The sequence below is a fragment of the Podarcis pityusensis genome (genome assembly GCF_964106645.2).
Source record: "Podarcis pityusensis genome assembly, chromosome: 14".
Taxonomy (NCBI): Eukaryota; Metazoa; Chordata; class Lepidosauria; order Squamata; family Lacertidae; genus Podarcis; species Podarcis pityusensis.
The window spans coordinates 28,529,268-28,544,388 of record NC_138039.1 but is presented as its reverse complement, the minus strand read 5'-3'; the positions used below and the strand labels follow the sequence as shown (position 1 = coordinate 28,544,388).

At 43.0% G+C, this 15,121-nt stretch overlaps 1 protein-coding gene across 3 annotated transcripts in view; it reads left to right on the top strand.

Moving 5' to 3' along the window:
* The window catches only part of DIS3L (DIS3 like exosome 3'-5' exoribonuclease), a 24,102-nt gene extending 8,981 nt beyond the window's left edge, over positions 1-15,121 (top strand). For all 3 annotated transcript variants that reach the window (XM_080982108.1, XM_080982106.1, XM_080982107.1), the window contains exons 5-17: positions 459-635; positions 4,459-4,537; positions 5,604-5,783; positions 6,403-6,572; positions 6,665-6,826; positions 8,396-8,643; positions 10,092-10,184; positions 11,086-11,619; positions 12,341-12,495; positions 12,607-12,785; positions 13,513-13,658; positions 14,288-14,462; positions 14,549-15,121. In XM_080982108.1, the coding sequence (XP_080838234.1) occupies positions 459-635; positions 4,459-4,537; positions 5,604-5,783; positions 6,403-6,572; positions 6,665-6,826; positions 8,396-8,643; positions 10,092-10,184; positions 11,086-11,619; positions 12,341-12,495; positions 12,607-12,785; positions 13,513-13,658; positions 14,288-14,462; positions 14,549-14,857 (2,607 nt within the window). In that variant the 3' untranslated portion in view covers positions 14,858-15,121. The remainder of the gene's footprint in view (positions 1-458; positions 636-4,458; positions 4,538-5,603; positions 5,784-6,402; positions 6,573-6,664; positions 6,827-8,395; positions 8,644-10,091; positions 10,185-11,085; positions 11,620-12,340; positions 12,496-12,606; positions 12,786-13,512; positions 13,659-14,287; positions 14,463-14,548) is intronic.

Genomic DNA, 15,121 nt, shown 5'->3' with positions numbered 1-15,121 from the left:
CGTTTTGTAGTAAAACATCAGAACTGTTCAGTAACACACAAGGCATGGAAAAGTAAATGTTCCTTCTAGAGAGAAAGGAGATGACATAAATGTTCTCTTAACACAGCTTAGTTCTTCCTAAAGCCTTATATAGTCACATACCTTTAAGAGACCAAATTATTTCATCTTGCTGCTGCTCCATTTCTTGGGATTGGCAAATACTATGTATGTGGCTCTTCAGAGGGATGACTTAGCTCTTTGCATCCCTGTATTTTAGCAGATACAGTTGCCGTCTTTATTGAGAGATCCGTTGTGGTACATGGTTAAGGTTGAACATGGAGCAGCAGGATGACCCAGTAATTTCATTATTTCACTTTAGGATTACTATTTCTACCTTATTTATTAGGGCTTCCAACATGGAATTGCCCGTTTACGAATTACAGGAATAATCTCCTTCCTCTTTGTCTGTCTACACACAGAATTATCTGGACAACTTTTGGCCTGACTTAAAAGCTGCTCACGAGCTTTTTGAGTCTATAGTCCACTCACGGCGCGAACGGGAGAATGAAAGTCAAGAGAATCACGGAAGGGAGTACCCTGAACATGTCCCTGTGGAAATGCTGGAAGCAGGGATCAAATCGGGGAGATACATACAGGTTCAGTTTTATTTCTTTATTTCATTTTTTAAAGTATTCCCTGCTTTTTGAGGAACTTCCTTCACAAAGCAGCATACAATCTCCAATTAAAAAAGCCAAGTTCGCATGACAATAAAACATGAAAATATAGAATATGGTACAGCTAAACAATAAACCAGTATGAAAAGAAAGAGTGTATAAATATCAAACATAATGCAGATCATAAAAAACAGTTTTAAGGCATAAAAGCCAACAAGAGTTAAAATCTGCAGATTTGAAATAGGCTGATTTGAGAAGAAAAATTATCAGCAGTCATAGAAAATGGAGCAATGTTGAGGCTTGTTTCACTTCTAATGGAAGAGAATTTAAGAGAACTGGTGCCTGATTGCTCAAAGCACATGCCTGAGTCCCGCTATGCTTTACTGCAGAGGCACCAGCAAGAGATCTTCATCCACAGATCTAAGTGAGCAGGCTAGGGAGAGGCAGTTTCTCAGATGTGCATAGGAAAATGAAAGCCTGCCATTAAATAACTGAGTATTTTTTCACGGAGCCAAAACCTTTCCAGATCAGTCTGATGGACAGTTGGTTTCATGGCTCTTAGCTCCACCAACACAACACGTAGCGAACATAAGAAGAGCCTACTGGATCAGGCCAGTGACTCATCTAGTCCAGCATCCTATTTTCACAATGACCAATGTTGTAAACAAAAATTGCCCTTTTCCCTTATGGGGTATCCAAGAGCCCATATAGAGTCCTTGCATAGGTTCCCTATTGGTAGGAGAAAATAACAGAGGCCACCCAGAGAATATTGAGAAGCAAAGCAGCTAGTAAGCTTGATCTTTATTGATCTGTTGCAGCAGGGTGCTCCCCTCACCCGCAGGAGAGGAGGAGGAACCCAGAACAATAGCATGGAAGGCCATATAAAGACTTTTGAAATTGCCACCCTGTAGATCAAGACCACCCCCAGAAACATCATACATACATCACAGAAGGGGTATAACCTAAGACCACCCCTCAGATACATCACACCTACATCACAAAAAAGGCGGTCTAAAACAGAAATTTGAATGTTGCTTTTCTCCCGTCATTGTTTATCTCCTGTCTGGCAGGTTACAATCCATGCCTGGGGAGCCTGGCCAGTCTTTTGTAATGATAAATACTTAGTTCCTGGGCCAGGTCACAGGCTCACACCCAATTCATATCTTAAATGTGCCCTTAAGACAGGAATTTGTGAGGAAAGAGACAATGGGGAGGTTTCCCACTTTGACCTCGCAGAGAAAACATTTGCTGAGTTTAGGAATCAAAATGGTTCCAGGTCAGTCTTCCTGTGCTGATCTATGTATGTGCTTGGTTGGTACGCTTATGAACATTGCCATAAAGCTAAGACCTCAAAATTCCTATCACACCAACCAGATGCCTCTGGGAAGCCCACAAGCAGAACCTGAGGACAAGAGCAATCTCTCCTCCTGTGCTTTCCCAGCAACTGGTAATCATAGCGTACTGCTTACCAGTATGGTGGCAGAACATTGCCTCCAATAGTGTGAGCTCAAACACTCAGAACTTTCCATCTTTTTGAAGTTACCCCGTGTAATCTTGGCAGGGTGAAAGCACCCAGTGATACGAGAAGAAAAATAGATGAAGCAAATTGTACACGCTGCAGTAATAGTAATACGAATAATAAGCAATTTTGCAAGATTTCTAACACAACGTTTTTAAAAGTTTGGAGGCTGGACTTTGAAATGGAAAGTTTTATGGGCTGTTTCTGCCACAAAAAGGTACTAAATCCAAAATTGACGCTGGAACAGTGAAACAGCAAGCAAGAAGGTCAGTTTTCATAACATTTCTGTGAAATGCTCAGAGGATAATGATTAGAGTAGGGATATAAAACAGACAACACTGGGAAACTTTGTTCCTGCAAATAAGCTCCCTTCGATATCAGTTGGCTTGGTTTCCCCCTTGCCCTTTTGCCCCATAATGGACAGTGTCTCTGTGGGAAAAGATAGACTAGAGTCTTTTGCTGAAATGTCGGCAGTGGCCTTTATAGCTCATTACAGTGGTGATGGGGAAAGAAGCAAGATCAGTTGCAAGATCTGGCATTGTGTACAGAAAGTATTTATTTCAGTTAATTTGAATCCTGCTCTTCTCATCGAAGATGCCAGAGCAGCTAACAAGATAAAATATAAAAACACTCAGAATCACATCGTTAATAAAATGAGCACAGTGGACAGAATGTTACAAATTTTAAAGAAGAAGAAAATAGTAATAACCCAGCCAGATGGCTGTACTGTACAAATATTTGCTAGAGCAAACAAGTCCAGGAAATGACAAAAAGTTGCTAACAAGGATCCAAATGGATCTCCTGGGGTAGGTGAGTTCTGTAACCCCGGTACAGTGGTACCTCGGGTTACATACGCTTCAGGTTACAGACTCCGCTAACCCAGAATATTACCTCGGGTTAAGAACTTTGCTTCAGGATGAGAACAGAAATCGTGCTCCGGCGGCGCGGTGGCAGCAGGAGGCCCCATTAGCTAAAGTGGTGCTTCGGGTTAAGAACAGTTTCAGGATAAGAACGGACCTCTGAAACGAATTAAGTACTTAACCCAAGGTACCACTGTACTCCCACCAAGACAGCTTCCCCATCTTCCCACATACTGTGCCTTGGACAAAGGCAGAATACACTAGAGCTGGAGTTGCCATTGTGGCACCCATGGGTGCAATGGCACCCTTGAGGTCTTCCCTTCAGGCCTTTGAGCTCCCCCCTGCCTTGCCTCGTTCACTGCCCCCTTGGTCCTGAGGTGGTGAGAACGATGACTTTTTTCTCCATTGAAAAGTACACAGAGCTGAAAAAGGAAGTGGGAAGAGTGACCCTTCTTCCCACTTCCTCTTCCAGCTCTATGCGTTTTTCAAGGCTCAGATTAATCCTATTGGATCTGACTTTTAACCGTGTGCCCCAAAAAAGTGAAGTGTGTGCATATGCACTTTCTCTTTTCCTGTCCCTCGGGTGCTGATCTGGGAGTGTGGCGAGAGAAGTGATCAGAGGGGTTAATGCCCACAGCACTTGCTCAAAAATCCAAATGTGTCCTCCAGTGTAAAAAGACACTAGAGAGTTTCTTTCACTGCATTAATGGGATTGGCAGGCTCTTAAAGGAATTGGTAGCCCTTTAAAAGTTTCCAAGTCCCTAAACAAACAGAGCTTTGATGCTGATAACCTGGATAACGTGGTAGGCATTGCAGCCAAAACAACAGGACAGTTGCATGGCCCAGTAAGATGGTCCCTGTCAGAACTTTTGCAGCAGCGTTTTGAGCCAGGGAGGTTTCTGAATGCTTTCTTGGGACAGTTCCACAGGTGGTGCGTTAAGCTAATCCAGACAAGAGATAACTAAAGTGAGCATCACTATGACTAAATCCACTTTCTCCAGGCATAATTTGACAGGTTAACTTAACTGGGCAAAGGCATTCCAAACTACATCCACCACCTGGAACCTCAAGCAGCAATGCTGGCTCCAAGAGCACTCCCAAACTTTAAAAAGGATTTTTTAGATGGAGTGCAACTCCATCCAAAACAGGCAGCAGCAATTCTCATGGTTGGCGTTCTTTCTGGGCAGGAACACCTCTGTCTTGTCCAGGTTAAGTTTCATTTTATTAGCCAACATCCTGGGCTCACTGATTCCAGACAAACTTTCTCCTGTCTCCCTGGAACTATATAGAAAGTGTAGGCAGGGAGCAGAGAGAGAGAGAGAGAGCTGGGTGTCATTAGCAAGTTACAGTACTACAGAGCCGAATTTAACATAGCCTTGTATATTTGTATTGGCTGTGCCTGGTTCTGAATTTTAATTTATTCTAGGGGGTCCTGAATGTGAATAAGCACAGAGCGCAGGTTGAAGCATTTGTGCGACTTCAAGGAGCCAGCAACAAAGAAAAAGGTGAGAACAGATTCCATGCTTTCAGTTTGGCTAGTGAACTGGGTTTTGCTAGGTTTTTCCTTCTGCAAAATACAGCTTGGCTTACTTTGCTGAGTTATCTGGGTCTACTTTGCCATGCAGGCACTTACTTTTCTGGGATGGTCTCTCTCTCTCTCTGACGTTCCTAGTGGTCTAGACCAGGCATAGGCAAACTCGGCCCTCCAGATGTTTTGGGACTACAACTCCCATGGCCCCTAGCTAACAGGACCAGTGGTCAGGGATGATGGGAGTTGTAGTCCCAAAACATCTGGAGGGCCGAGTTTGCCTGTGTCTGGTCTAGACTGAACAGGTTGCCTCATAATGGGAGCTGACTAAAGGGCGGTAGCTGCCTCATACTGAATAGTTTCTTCATTCCTCACACTGCTGTGATTCTGCTTTAGAGCAGGTATTCTCTTGGGTTTCAGCTGTCCTCTGCAATCAGGTTTTACAGATTCTCAGGGGTAGATCTATTTGCCACTTTCCACAGAACAGTGGGGAGAGGAAATAAATAATGTGATTTATTTCCTAGGGTTCTCCCTTTGCCAGGAAAGCCCCCTCCAAATGATTCTCCCTTAAATGATCAGATCAATATTTCAACAGGAAAGGATTGGATTGTGCTCAAAATGAATAAGGGGATGTCCTGCAATATGGGACAGTTCTTTCAAAGTAAAGGACACTTGGCAACCATAATATTATGTACAGTAATCCAGTTACTCTCTTGACATAGAATTTATGTATACATCTTTTTACATGCTGGAGTTTGGCCCTATAAATCTTTATATGCTGTTTTTCACATTTAGTTATGAGAGTGGCTTTATGAGTTTCAGAGGTTCATCTATTTATAATATCACCAGTGATTAGGAAACAGGCAGTGTGGCTTGGAAGCTGTGTGCATTCTTAAAATTTATTTATTTATCTGTGAGGCCAGCTAAGTCCCACCCCCCTTTTTTATATAAGAAAATGCCAAAAAAGAATTAGACTTTGAGAAATAGGAATCTGCTGTCTGCTCTAGGTTCCACTGAGTCGTTCCTCCTTTCTTTGCACCCAGATCTCAAAAATGATGTCCTCATTTACGGCACCAAAGCTCGGAACAGAGCAATTCATGGTGATGTGGTAGCGGTTGAATTACTCCCCAAGAGCGAGTGGAAGGGACGGACTGCCGCCCTTTGTGAGAACGAGACCGAAGAGAAGACTTCTGGGGAGGTTTACGGTGAACCTATGCCCACAGGTAAGTGTAGAGAGCAAGTTACCTGAAAGACTTTGCCTCTGTAAAGACGTGTAAAAGCACTTCAGTCACCTGGGGAAATTCTACCTGTGGCATCGCACCCTACAGAACATCATAGGGCTGTGAGCTGGAAATGGGCATTTCCCCCTACATTTCCATGGTTTGTGCTTTGCAGAACAAATTCTGAGCAAGTTGCCACTGACATCATGTTAATACGCATTGCTACCCTGTTCAAGCTTTAGCAGCCACTCAGCTGACAACTTTTTAGTTATATTTGGTTTACTTGGTGTGTGTTGAAGTTTGTAAATCGTAGTGGTGTCCCTTGGGCCTGAGATTGTTATTCCAGTCTTGCTAGGAAGGGCCATTGTAAAAACAAGCTCATATTTAAGAAGAAGAAATTATTGATCTTGTCTGAAATGCACTGTAGCATTGTAAAGTGGCAGGCTAGTCCTGTAAGAACACTTTGCAGACCTACTGTATCATTTTATCAATTCCCTTATTGCCTCTTGGGCATGATAGATCTTCCTGTAAATGGATTTATCTATAATATCTTCCTTATCATGCACTTTGCTTCTGCTTCCAAGGATTGATGTATAATCACAGCATTATTCCACTTTCAAAGGTAAAGTCGTTGGCATCATACAGAAGAACTGGCGTGATTATGTGGTCACTTTTCCCTCCAAAGAAGAGAGCCAGTCACACGGCAAAAATGCGCAGAAAGTCCTTGTGACACCTTGGGATTACAGAATCCCCAAGATCAGAATTAGCACGCAGCAAGCTGAGGCTCTACAGGTAAAACAGTTCCTTGGTGCATAAATATCAACCAAGTTCCAATCTGCATTTGCTAATCATGGGTTTTCTGTTGACTTGGTATTTCACAACAGGACTTCCGGGTTATCGTTCGTATCGATTCTTGGGAGTCGACATCGGTGTATCCAAATGGGCATTTTGTGCGTGTTTTAGGGCGGATAGGAGATCTTGAGGGAGAAATTCAGACTATCCTGGTGGAAAACAGCATCTCTGTGAGCCCTTTCTCCGAAGCGCAGGTTGGTCTGCATTTGCTTTTAATACTTCAGCTGGTAAATGGTAATTGTATACTTGTTCCCAGCGGTTTGGTAATAACAGCAATTGGTACAGTGTAGTCTGTTCAATTGCATGAAACTCGTACTAGGTGTACTGGAGAAATGCCATACTATTTCAGGTAATAGATACTGTGGGTGATGGTCTATGCGAATGTTGTTTTTATATTATTATTATTATTATTATTATTATTATTATTAAGGCTGGCCCAAACCTTCCATAAAAAGGTAACCTCAGACAAAAGCAGCAATTGAATTCTGCAGCCTTTGTAAATGGTGCAGATTTGCTTATTTTTGGGGAGTGGGAAACTGTTCTGCTTCTGTTAGTCATGGAATTTGCAAGAGCTCTACAGCAAAATGTATTTCGTAGTGAAAGTGGAGATTCTTGACAGAGGCTTTGCAGCTTAAGGATTGCCCACCAAACAAAGACAGACCTCTTCCCAAGAATTCACACACTGTTAAACAGATGTGATTGATGTATGTCTGTTTCAAATTAATTTGCTGTAAATTACATTTTATTGTATTGTTTGAATGATGTCTTTGTGTTTTAACCTTCGGGAGCTGACCTGTGATGAAAAGTGGCAAAGAAGTAAACTATAACTGAACCTGGCATGGAGAGGCTCAAAAAGGTCTGCAAGACCTTTGCCAGTGCTGCCTAACCACTACCAGCTGGCATTCAACAGGTTCCGCCTGCTCCCTTTCAAACCTATCACTACAGCTGAGGGCTAGAAACCTGCTTTTAAAATCAATAAATAAAACTCTATGCTCTCAGGGTGCTGAATTCTGCAAGTTCCACATTTGCTTGATGTAGCAGGCCTGTTTATGACTCTCTTGCTTTTAGCGGTTTGAGGTAAAAGCAGCTTTTATTCATTTGTTTATTATACATATATCCTGGCTTTCCTCTTGGAAAGGTGACATATGTGGTTGTCCTCCTCTCCATTTTATCCTCACAGGGTAGGTTAGGCTGAGAGATGATGACTGGCTCAAGGTCACCCAATGACCTTCCTGGCTGAGTGGGGATTTGAACCCTGGTCTCCAGGGTCCTAGTCAGACACTATAACAGCTATAGCCACCCAGAGGGACTGGGGCAACCCAGTCAAATGGGTGGGGTACAAATAATACAATATTATTATATAGTACAGTCATACCTTGGTTGACGAACGCCTAGGCACTCGTACCTTTTGGATCCCGAATGCTGCAAACCCAGAAGTGAGTGTTCCAATTTGTGAGTGTTTTTTGGAACCCGAACGTCCGCCGCAACTTCCAGTTGACTGCAGGAGCTTCCTACAGCCAATCGGAAGCCTGAGGTACGATTGTACTAAGCACTGCAGAGTTGTGTTAGAGCAGTGAATTTAAGGTGTCATGTTAGAAAAGCAAACTCTGCCCCTTGCACTGAAGGGGTCTGATGTACTGTGATTTCAGTATAAACGGGGCAAAGCTGCCTCCAGCAGATTTTACTCGCTGACTCTTAGGATACGAATGAAGTGTTATTTTTTCAATCTATAATCTCTGACGGGCAGGACTTTCCTCCTGCAGATGTGTGAGATGCCAGTTGTTATCCCAGAGAAGCCGTGGAAAGTGGCTCCGGAAGAAGAGCTCAAGCGTGTGGATCTGAGGGATACCCACTTAGTCTTCAGCATTGATCCAAAAGGCTGTGAAGATGTGGACGACGCCCTGTCCATAAGAACCCTGCCTAATGGAAACCTGGAGCTAGGGGTTCACATTGCAGACGTGACTCACTTTGTGGCTGCAAATTCTTACACAGATATTGAGGCAAGAGCAAGGTGGGTTTGATTCTGGGGTAGAAGCTGGAAGCTTTAATATTTATCGTCGTAATACAGTGGTACCCCTGGTTGAGCTCCAGTCTGATCCCGAAGTTTCCATAACTGGAGGTGCCTGTTCTGTGCATGCACACAGCACGATAGAGCGCTTCTGCACATGCGCGCGCGGCAAAACCGGAAATATACTTCCGGGTTTGCCGCGTGCGTATCCCGAAGGATACATAACAAGAGGGGCACATAAGTAGAGGTACCACTGTATATATAAACCAGTTAAAACAAAGTACCTAAGTGGACAAGGTTATATAAAATAACATAGGAAAATCAATTTGAAAACAAAATTGCGAAGCATAATAATAGTACTTCATTGTGATCACATCCACAACATAGAATTAAAGCACTTTGACAGTCATGGCTTCCGGCAAAGAGTCCTGGGAATTATAGTTTACCTCTTGCTGAGCTGCAGTTCCCAGCAGACTTAACAAACTACTTTCCAGGAAGGGGAAGTCTTGACTTGAAAAGTGCTATAAATGTATGGTAAACGGTAAAGGGACCCCTGACCATTAGGTCCAGGCGTGACCGACTCTGGGGTTGTGGCGCTCATCTTGCTTTATTGGCTGAGGGAGCTGGCGCACAGCTTCCGGGTCATGTGGCCAGCATGACTAAGCTGCTTCTGGCAAACCAGAGCAGCGCATGGAAACGCCATTTACCTTCCCCCCGGAGCGGTACCTATTTATCTACTTGCACTTTGAGGTGCTTTCGAACTGCTAGGTTGGCAGGAGCAGGGACCGAGCAACGGGAGCTCACCCTGTCATGGGGATTCAAACCGCTGACCTTCTGATCAGCAAGTCCTAGGCTCTGTGGTTTAACCCACAGTGCCACCCGTGTCCCCAAATGTATGGTAGGGACCTGTATATTGTATTATCTGCAAGGGGGGAAAATGAATGATTGTTCTTTTGATAGTGATTTCAATAACCAATACCAAGAATGTAATGAACAGTAGTGACTAAATACTGCTGCATAGGAGATGGCAGAATCAGTCACTCGTGTCATCAGAGGGAAATTTTTTCTTGTAACTGTGAAAGCTCTATTTAGATGTACAATTGCCCAAAATTGATTTTAATATTTTTGCTGCTGTTTTAGGCTGAAACTAATCTTAACATGTATGCTTGGGGTGTTTGTTTCTTACAGCTGCCAACTGCTCTTATTCTGAATTAACAGTAGATATCAATATAAGTCGCCCCACAGCAAAAGGGATTAAAGCATGGTTATTTTACGCATATACTAGTGTCACTGAAACAAATGTCTCTTGTCTACATTATAAATGGCCCGTCCTAAATTGTTTAGCACTCGCATTAGATAAACCAACCGTGTTGCAATATGCGTCCAAATGTTCTGAGACTTTAAAGATGTGCAGTAGGAGCCTTATAATAATTATTTCTCCAATTTCTCAGGGCTACTACTTACTACTTAGCAGATCGTCGTTACGACATGCTGCCTGCCGTCTTGAGTGCCAACTTATGTTCTCTTCTTGGGAATGTTGACAGGTGAGCTCTTAGCACTGACTTGCGCTAGCATCTCGGGTATTAGGACATGTTCTGGGTGTTTTGCTTCTTCCTAGCCCTGACTCTTTGGGGGACCAAAATAACCCCTTGTAGCATTCTAATATTCTGCAATTTTTCTCTGTTTATGAGAAAAGTTTCATACACAAAACGTTCCAGCATGTTTTGCAAGCACAGAAGTTTGGCCATTATTAGAATCTATTAAATTGCACATACTTAAAATATAACGATTAAATCAATTTCTCCGTCACTGGCCATTGTCTTTTCTCCCCTGTACTGAAAATTGAAAGGGTGGAAACTAGGGGTGAACTTCATGTTTTTTTCCAATGACTTAACAAGTGGATTTTGCTAACACAGCTGTTTATGATTCATAAAAGCAGCCCATGTTATGAATGTCAAACCAACTGAACTCTGTTTCTCTCTTGCTCGAAACTATTATTATTTATTGAAGTTATATATCTCCCTATACCTGGGGGTCTCAGGCGGTTCACAGAATAAAATCAAGATATAAAACCACAAAATACATAATAAAAATAAAAACAACAACCCAATAGCCCTCCCCCCATTTTTTTCAAAAGGGCATAGGATGTAAATCAGATCAACCAAAGGCCTGGTTAAAAAGGAATGTTTTTGCCTGGCGCCTAAAGGTGTTTAATGAAGTCGCCAGGCAGACTTCCCTGGGGAGAGCATTCCACAGACGGGGAGCCACTGCAGAGAAGGCCGGCTCTTGTGGTGCCACCCTCCGAACCTCTCAGGGAGCAGGCATACAAAGAAGGGCCTCAGAAGATGATTTCAGGGTCTGGGTACAGGTAGGTTGATATGGAAAGAGGCTACATGATGGTCAGTGTTGTCATTTATAAATCAGCAATGTTGTTTTATTTTCAAGGTATGCTGTGAGTGTCATTTGGGAACTTGAAAAAACTTCCTATGAAATAAAGGAGGTTTGGTACCACAGAACCATCATTCGCTCTTCCTACAAACTGTTTTATGAGGCAGCCCAGGCATTGCTGGATGGAGACTTGACAGTGGCCGATGAAATTCTGGAGCTCAAAGATATGGGCGAAGATACGAGGAAACAGAAGTTAGACGAGCTGACCTGGGCCATAGGGAAGCTGACCGATGTCGCCCGGCATATTCGAGCTAAGAGGGACAGCTGTGGAGCGCTGGAATTGGAAGGAGTCGAGGTCAGAGTGCTACTGGATGACAAAAAGAACATTGATGACCTCATCCCTCGGCAGCCGCTGGAAGTCCATGAAACGATCGCCGAATGTATGATTCTCGCAAACCATTGGGTGGCCAAGAAGATATGGGAGACTTTCCCTCACCAAGCCCTCCTGCGCCAACACCCACCCCCAAGGCAGGAGTTTTTTTCAGAGCTCCGAGAATGTGCTGGAACAAAAGGCTTCTTCATAGATACACGGCAAGTAGAATGGGGGCTTACCAGTCCAGGCCTTCTTTAAGCTGCAGAGTAGTTGTTTTCCAAAACATCTCCAAGTACATTGCAGCTCTGGGTGCCTAAATGATCTGCATTTTCAGAAACAGGCTGGGCTTATGCATTGTTTATTTATTTAATTAATTAATTTATATATTTATATGCCACCATTTATCAAAAGATTCCAGGGCGGTATAGAACATTAAGATCGTATTTTACAATTATGCCACTCCAGAACCTGAGTTATCTTCTGGCAGCATTTTCATGGTTGTATATTTACAGATAAGGCGCTTTGGGCTAGGAAAAAGGCTATTACGATCTCTTCAGCTGCTCTACCCTTCTGTATTCAGAGTAGTCTGGTTGCAGGGTTAGAAGGCAGCCAGCTGGAGCTTGCCATAGAAGAGCTCAGTTGCAGCAACTTGAGTTTTGGACTGAAGTGCAGTTTCAAAGGTAGGGGAGGAGAGTGGCTTGGAAACTATTCTCCATCCGCTATCCACTGCATCTTTAAAAACTTAGAGCTAGACCCCTTAACAAGTGGTGTAGAACTGGAATTGCTCAGAGTTTGTCTGTGCAGGCAAGTCCAAGACTAGTTTTAGGACAGGTTGGTGGCGTGGGTTCATTTGTGAAAGTTGTAATAAGAAGCATCTACATTACTGAAAAGTTCAAATAAATTGATTTTCTGTTATCATTAATCTATTCATTTCGATAGGTCGAACAAAGCATTAGCTGACTCCCTGGATAAGGCAGTTGACCCATCCGATCCTCTGGTGAACAGGCTGCTGAGATCTATGGCCACACAGGCAATGTCTAACGCCTTGTATTTTTCAACTGGCTCTTGCCCCAAAGAAGAGTTCTTTCACTATGGTAACTGCTGTTGTTTGTTTCTTTATGTGTGTTTTTAAAATCCCAGCTCCAGCTCCCCCACTATTGTCTTCATGGCCTTTGTGTCCATTATTGCATCCTATTTTGCGGCAGGTCTTGCTCTGGATAAATACACCCACTTCACTTCACCAATTAGAAGATATGCTGATATAATAGTCCACCGGCTGCTGTTGGTGGCCACTTCGAAAGGAGATAAATCAGGCACCAAGGAGAACTTGCTTAGCAACAAAGAACTTGAAGAGCTATGCAGACACATCAACAACAGAAACAGGGTAAGGCGATTAGTGAGCATGCATTTGGGTGTGTTTATGCAAGAGATTCTCAGAGAGGCACATTTGACTTAGGCCACCATACATTAAAAGCACTATGATACCGCTTTTTAAAAAATCATGGCTTTCCCCCTAAGAATTATGGGAGCTGTGGTTTGTTAAGGGTGCAGAGAGTTGTTCGGAGGTCCCTATTCCCCTCTCAGAGTAGTTTAAAAACTATCCCTCTTCACAGGAAATTCTGGGAGTTGTAGCAGTGGGAGGGGATTAGGGGTCTGTGAACAATTCTCAACACCCATCACAAAATACAGCTCCTAGACTCCTTTCGGGAAATCATTATGAGTGCTTTAAATGTGTAGTATGAATGTGGACTTACTGTGAAGGTTGATTCACTGCAGTGAAGATGGGAAGTTATTTTGAGGGAGGTTCGTCATCCCACTTGCTTTGGAAGCAGGCCAGTGCAAATAAATCACAATGCAAATATTTAATTACGTTAACCTAAAGAACATAAAGGAAGAGAATGGACAAGACAGGAAGTCATTCCCAACCTTAAATGTTCTGGGACCTAAAGAACTGCCTCCACCCATAGGAACCTACATAGGTTTTAAGGTCATTGTCTTGGGCTATGCTGTCTGGATGACCAGATCAAAACATCATAGGCAGGGCCTTTTTGGTAGTGGCACCAACACAGTGGAATGCCTCCTTTCTAATCTAAGTTGCTTTCTTTGGATAGGCTGCCCAGCATGCCCAGAAGCAGTCCACTGAACTTTTCCAGTGTATGTACTTCAGAGATAAGAGTCTTGACGGAGATGAGCAGTGCACAGCAGATGGGATTATCTATTCAATCCGAACGAATGGTGTGCTTGTCTTTGTGCCAAGGTAAGGCAACTGTAGCTTGAAGCCAGACAAGCAAGTCCACATGGCAAGTTGCCTATTTCTGGGCAATCTGGAACCCACGGGAAGGATTACAGCATAGCAGCTTTTAATTTAACCCTGTGGGATTTGGTGGAGACATTTTTCTCAAATGAAGTTGGGAGGAGGGGAAGTTGAATTCAGGAACCTAGGAAGCTGCCTTATTCAGTCAAACCGCTTGTCTTTCTAACCAAATGCTGGTAGTAGCTCTCCAACGTTTCAGACAGGAGTTTTTCCCAAATCCAGTTGGAGATGCTGGATTGAACTTGGGACCTTCTCTGTTCAGAGCCTGCTCACTACTTAGATACAGCCCCCATGTGACAATGCTTTGAGCCTCTGGCATAGGGTGGGACAGAGCTCCACTGAATAAGTTCTCCTGCAACAGAGACTGCCTAGTCTTCCCATTTGTTAAAAAAGCATGTTTTGTAATACTAATTGATACTTATTGTATTTATTTTTGTTTTTTACTAATAGTTTTATTGAATTTTCTAAAAAGAGGTACTTACTTTAATCAATTAATTGCCTCAGGCTTTTTAATGATAAAGTTCATTGGCAACTGGATACTTTTTTGGGAACCTAATCTCTTTCTGTCACAGGTATGGAATTAAAGGAGCAGCCTATCTGAAAAATAAGGAAGGGTTGGTCCTCTCTTGTCAAGCCGATGGGAGCTGCAAATGGAAACCTGGTTGTCTCCAGCGCTTTCCTAGCAAAATTATCTCTGCTCCCACAGCTGAGGATTCTGTTACTCTGAACCTGTTTGACCATGTGGCGGTACGTAACATATCTGCATTGAAATTACTCTCCTGTAACACAAGAAGGCAAACTAGAATCTCACTGTGTGCTTTTTCCACCCACAGGTAAAAATTTCCGTACAGAGTTCTCGTTGCCATACCGATCGCATTCAGTTGCATATAACAAGCTGCAAACCTTACAAGACACCAGAGTTGGAACTGTCTCAAAGTCCCCACATATCTAGAACAGATTTGGTACGGGAAGTAACGAAGACTGTGGAGGAGGCCCAGCTTGCTCATGACAAGGCCAAAACAAAGACGATAGAGGAAGAATATGAGGAGTATCGCCAGACTCAGGGTGTGAGCCTCTATCACTTGTTGGAGGAAATCAAGGAATTGGCCTTATTGGATGTATCTGCAGATAGTGGAACATGAAAGCTCTTGTGCAAGTGCTGTTCCTTTGGCCTGTCCTAAAAAAAATTCTAGTATTTCTAAATGTGTTACGTTATTTCAGTTGGCTCGGCTTTTGTTAAAACATGGTATAATACGGTATCTCTATGAAAACAGGCAGCTATACATTAAAACACACTTGTAGCCATGGATGGTAATGAAATAGCACTTTGCCTTCTGTGAATTGAGTACATAAAATGGCAAGTATTTCAAGCACCTCAGGGAATAAATAATAATTTGATATGATAA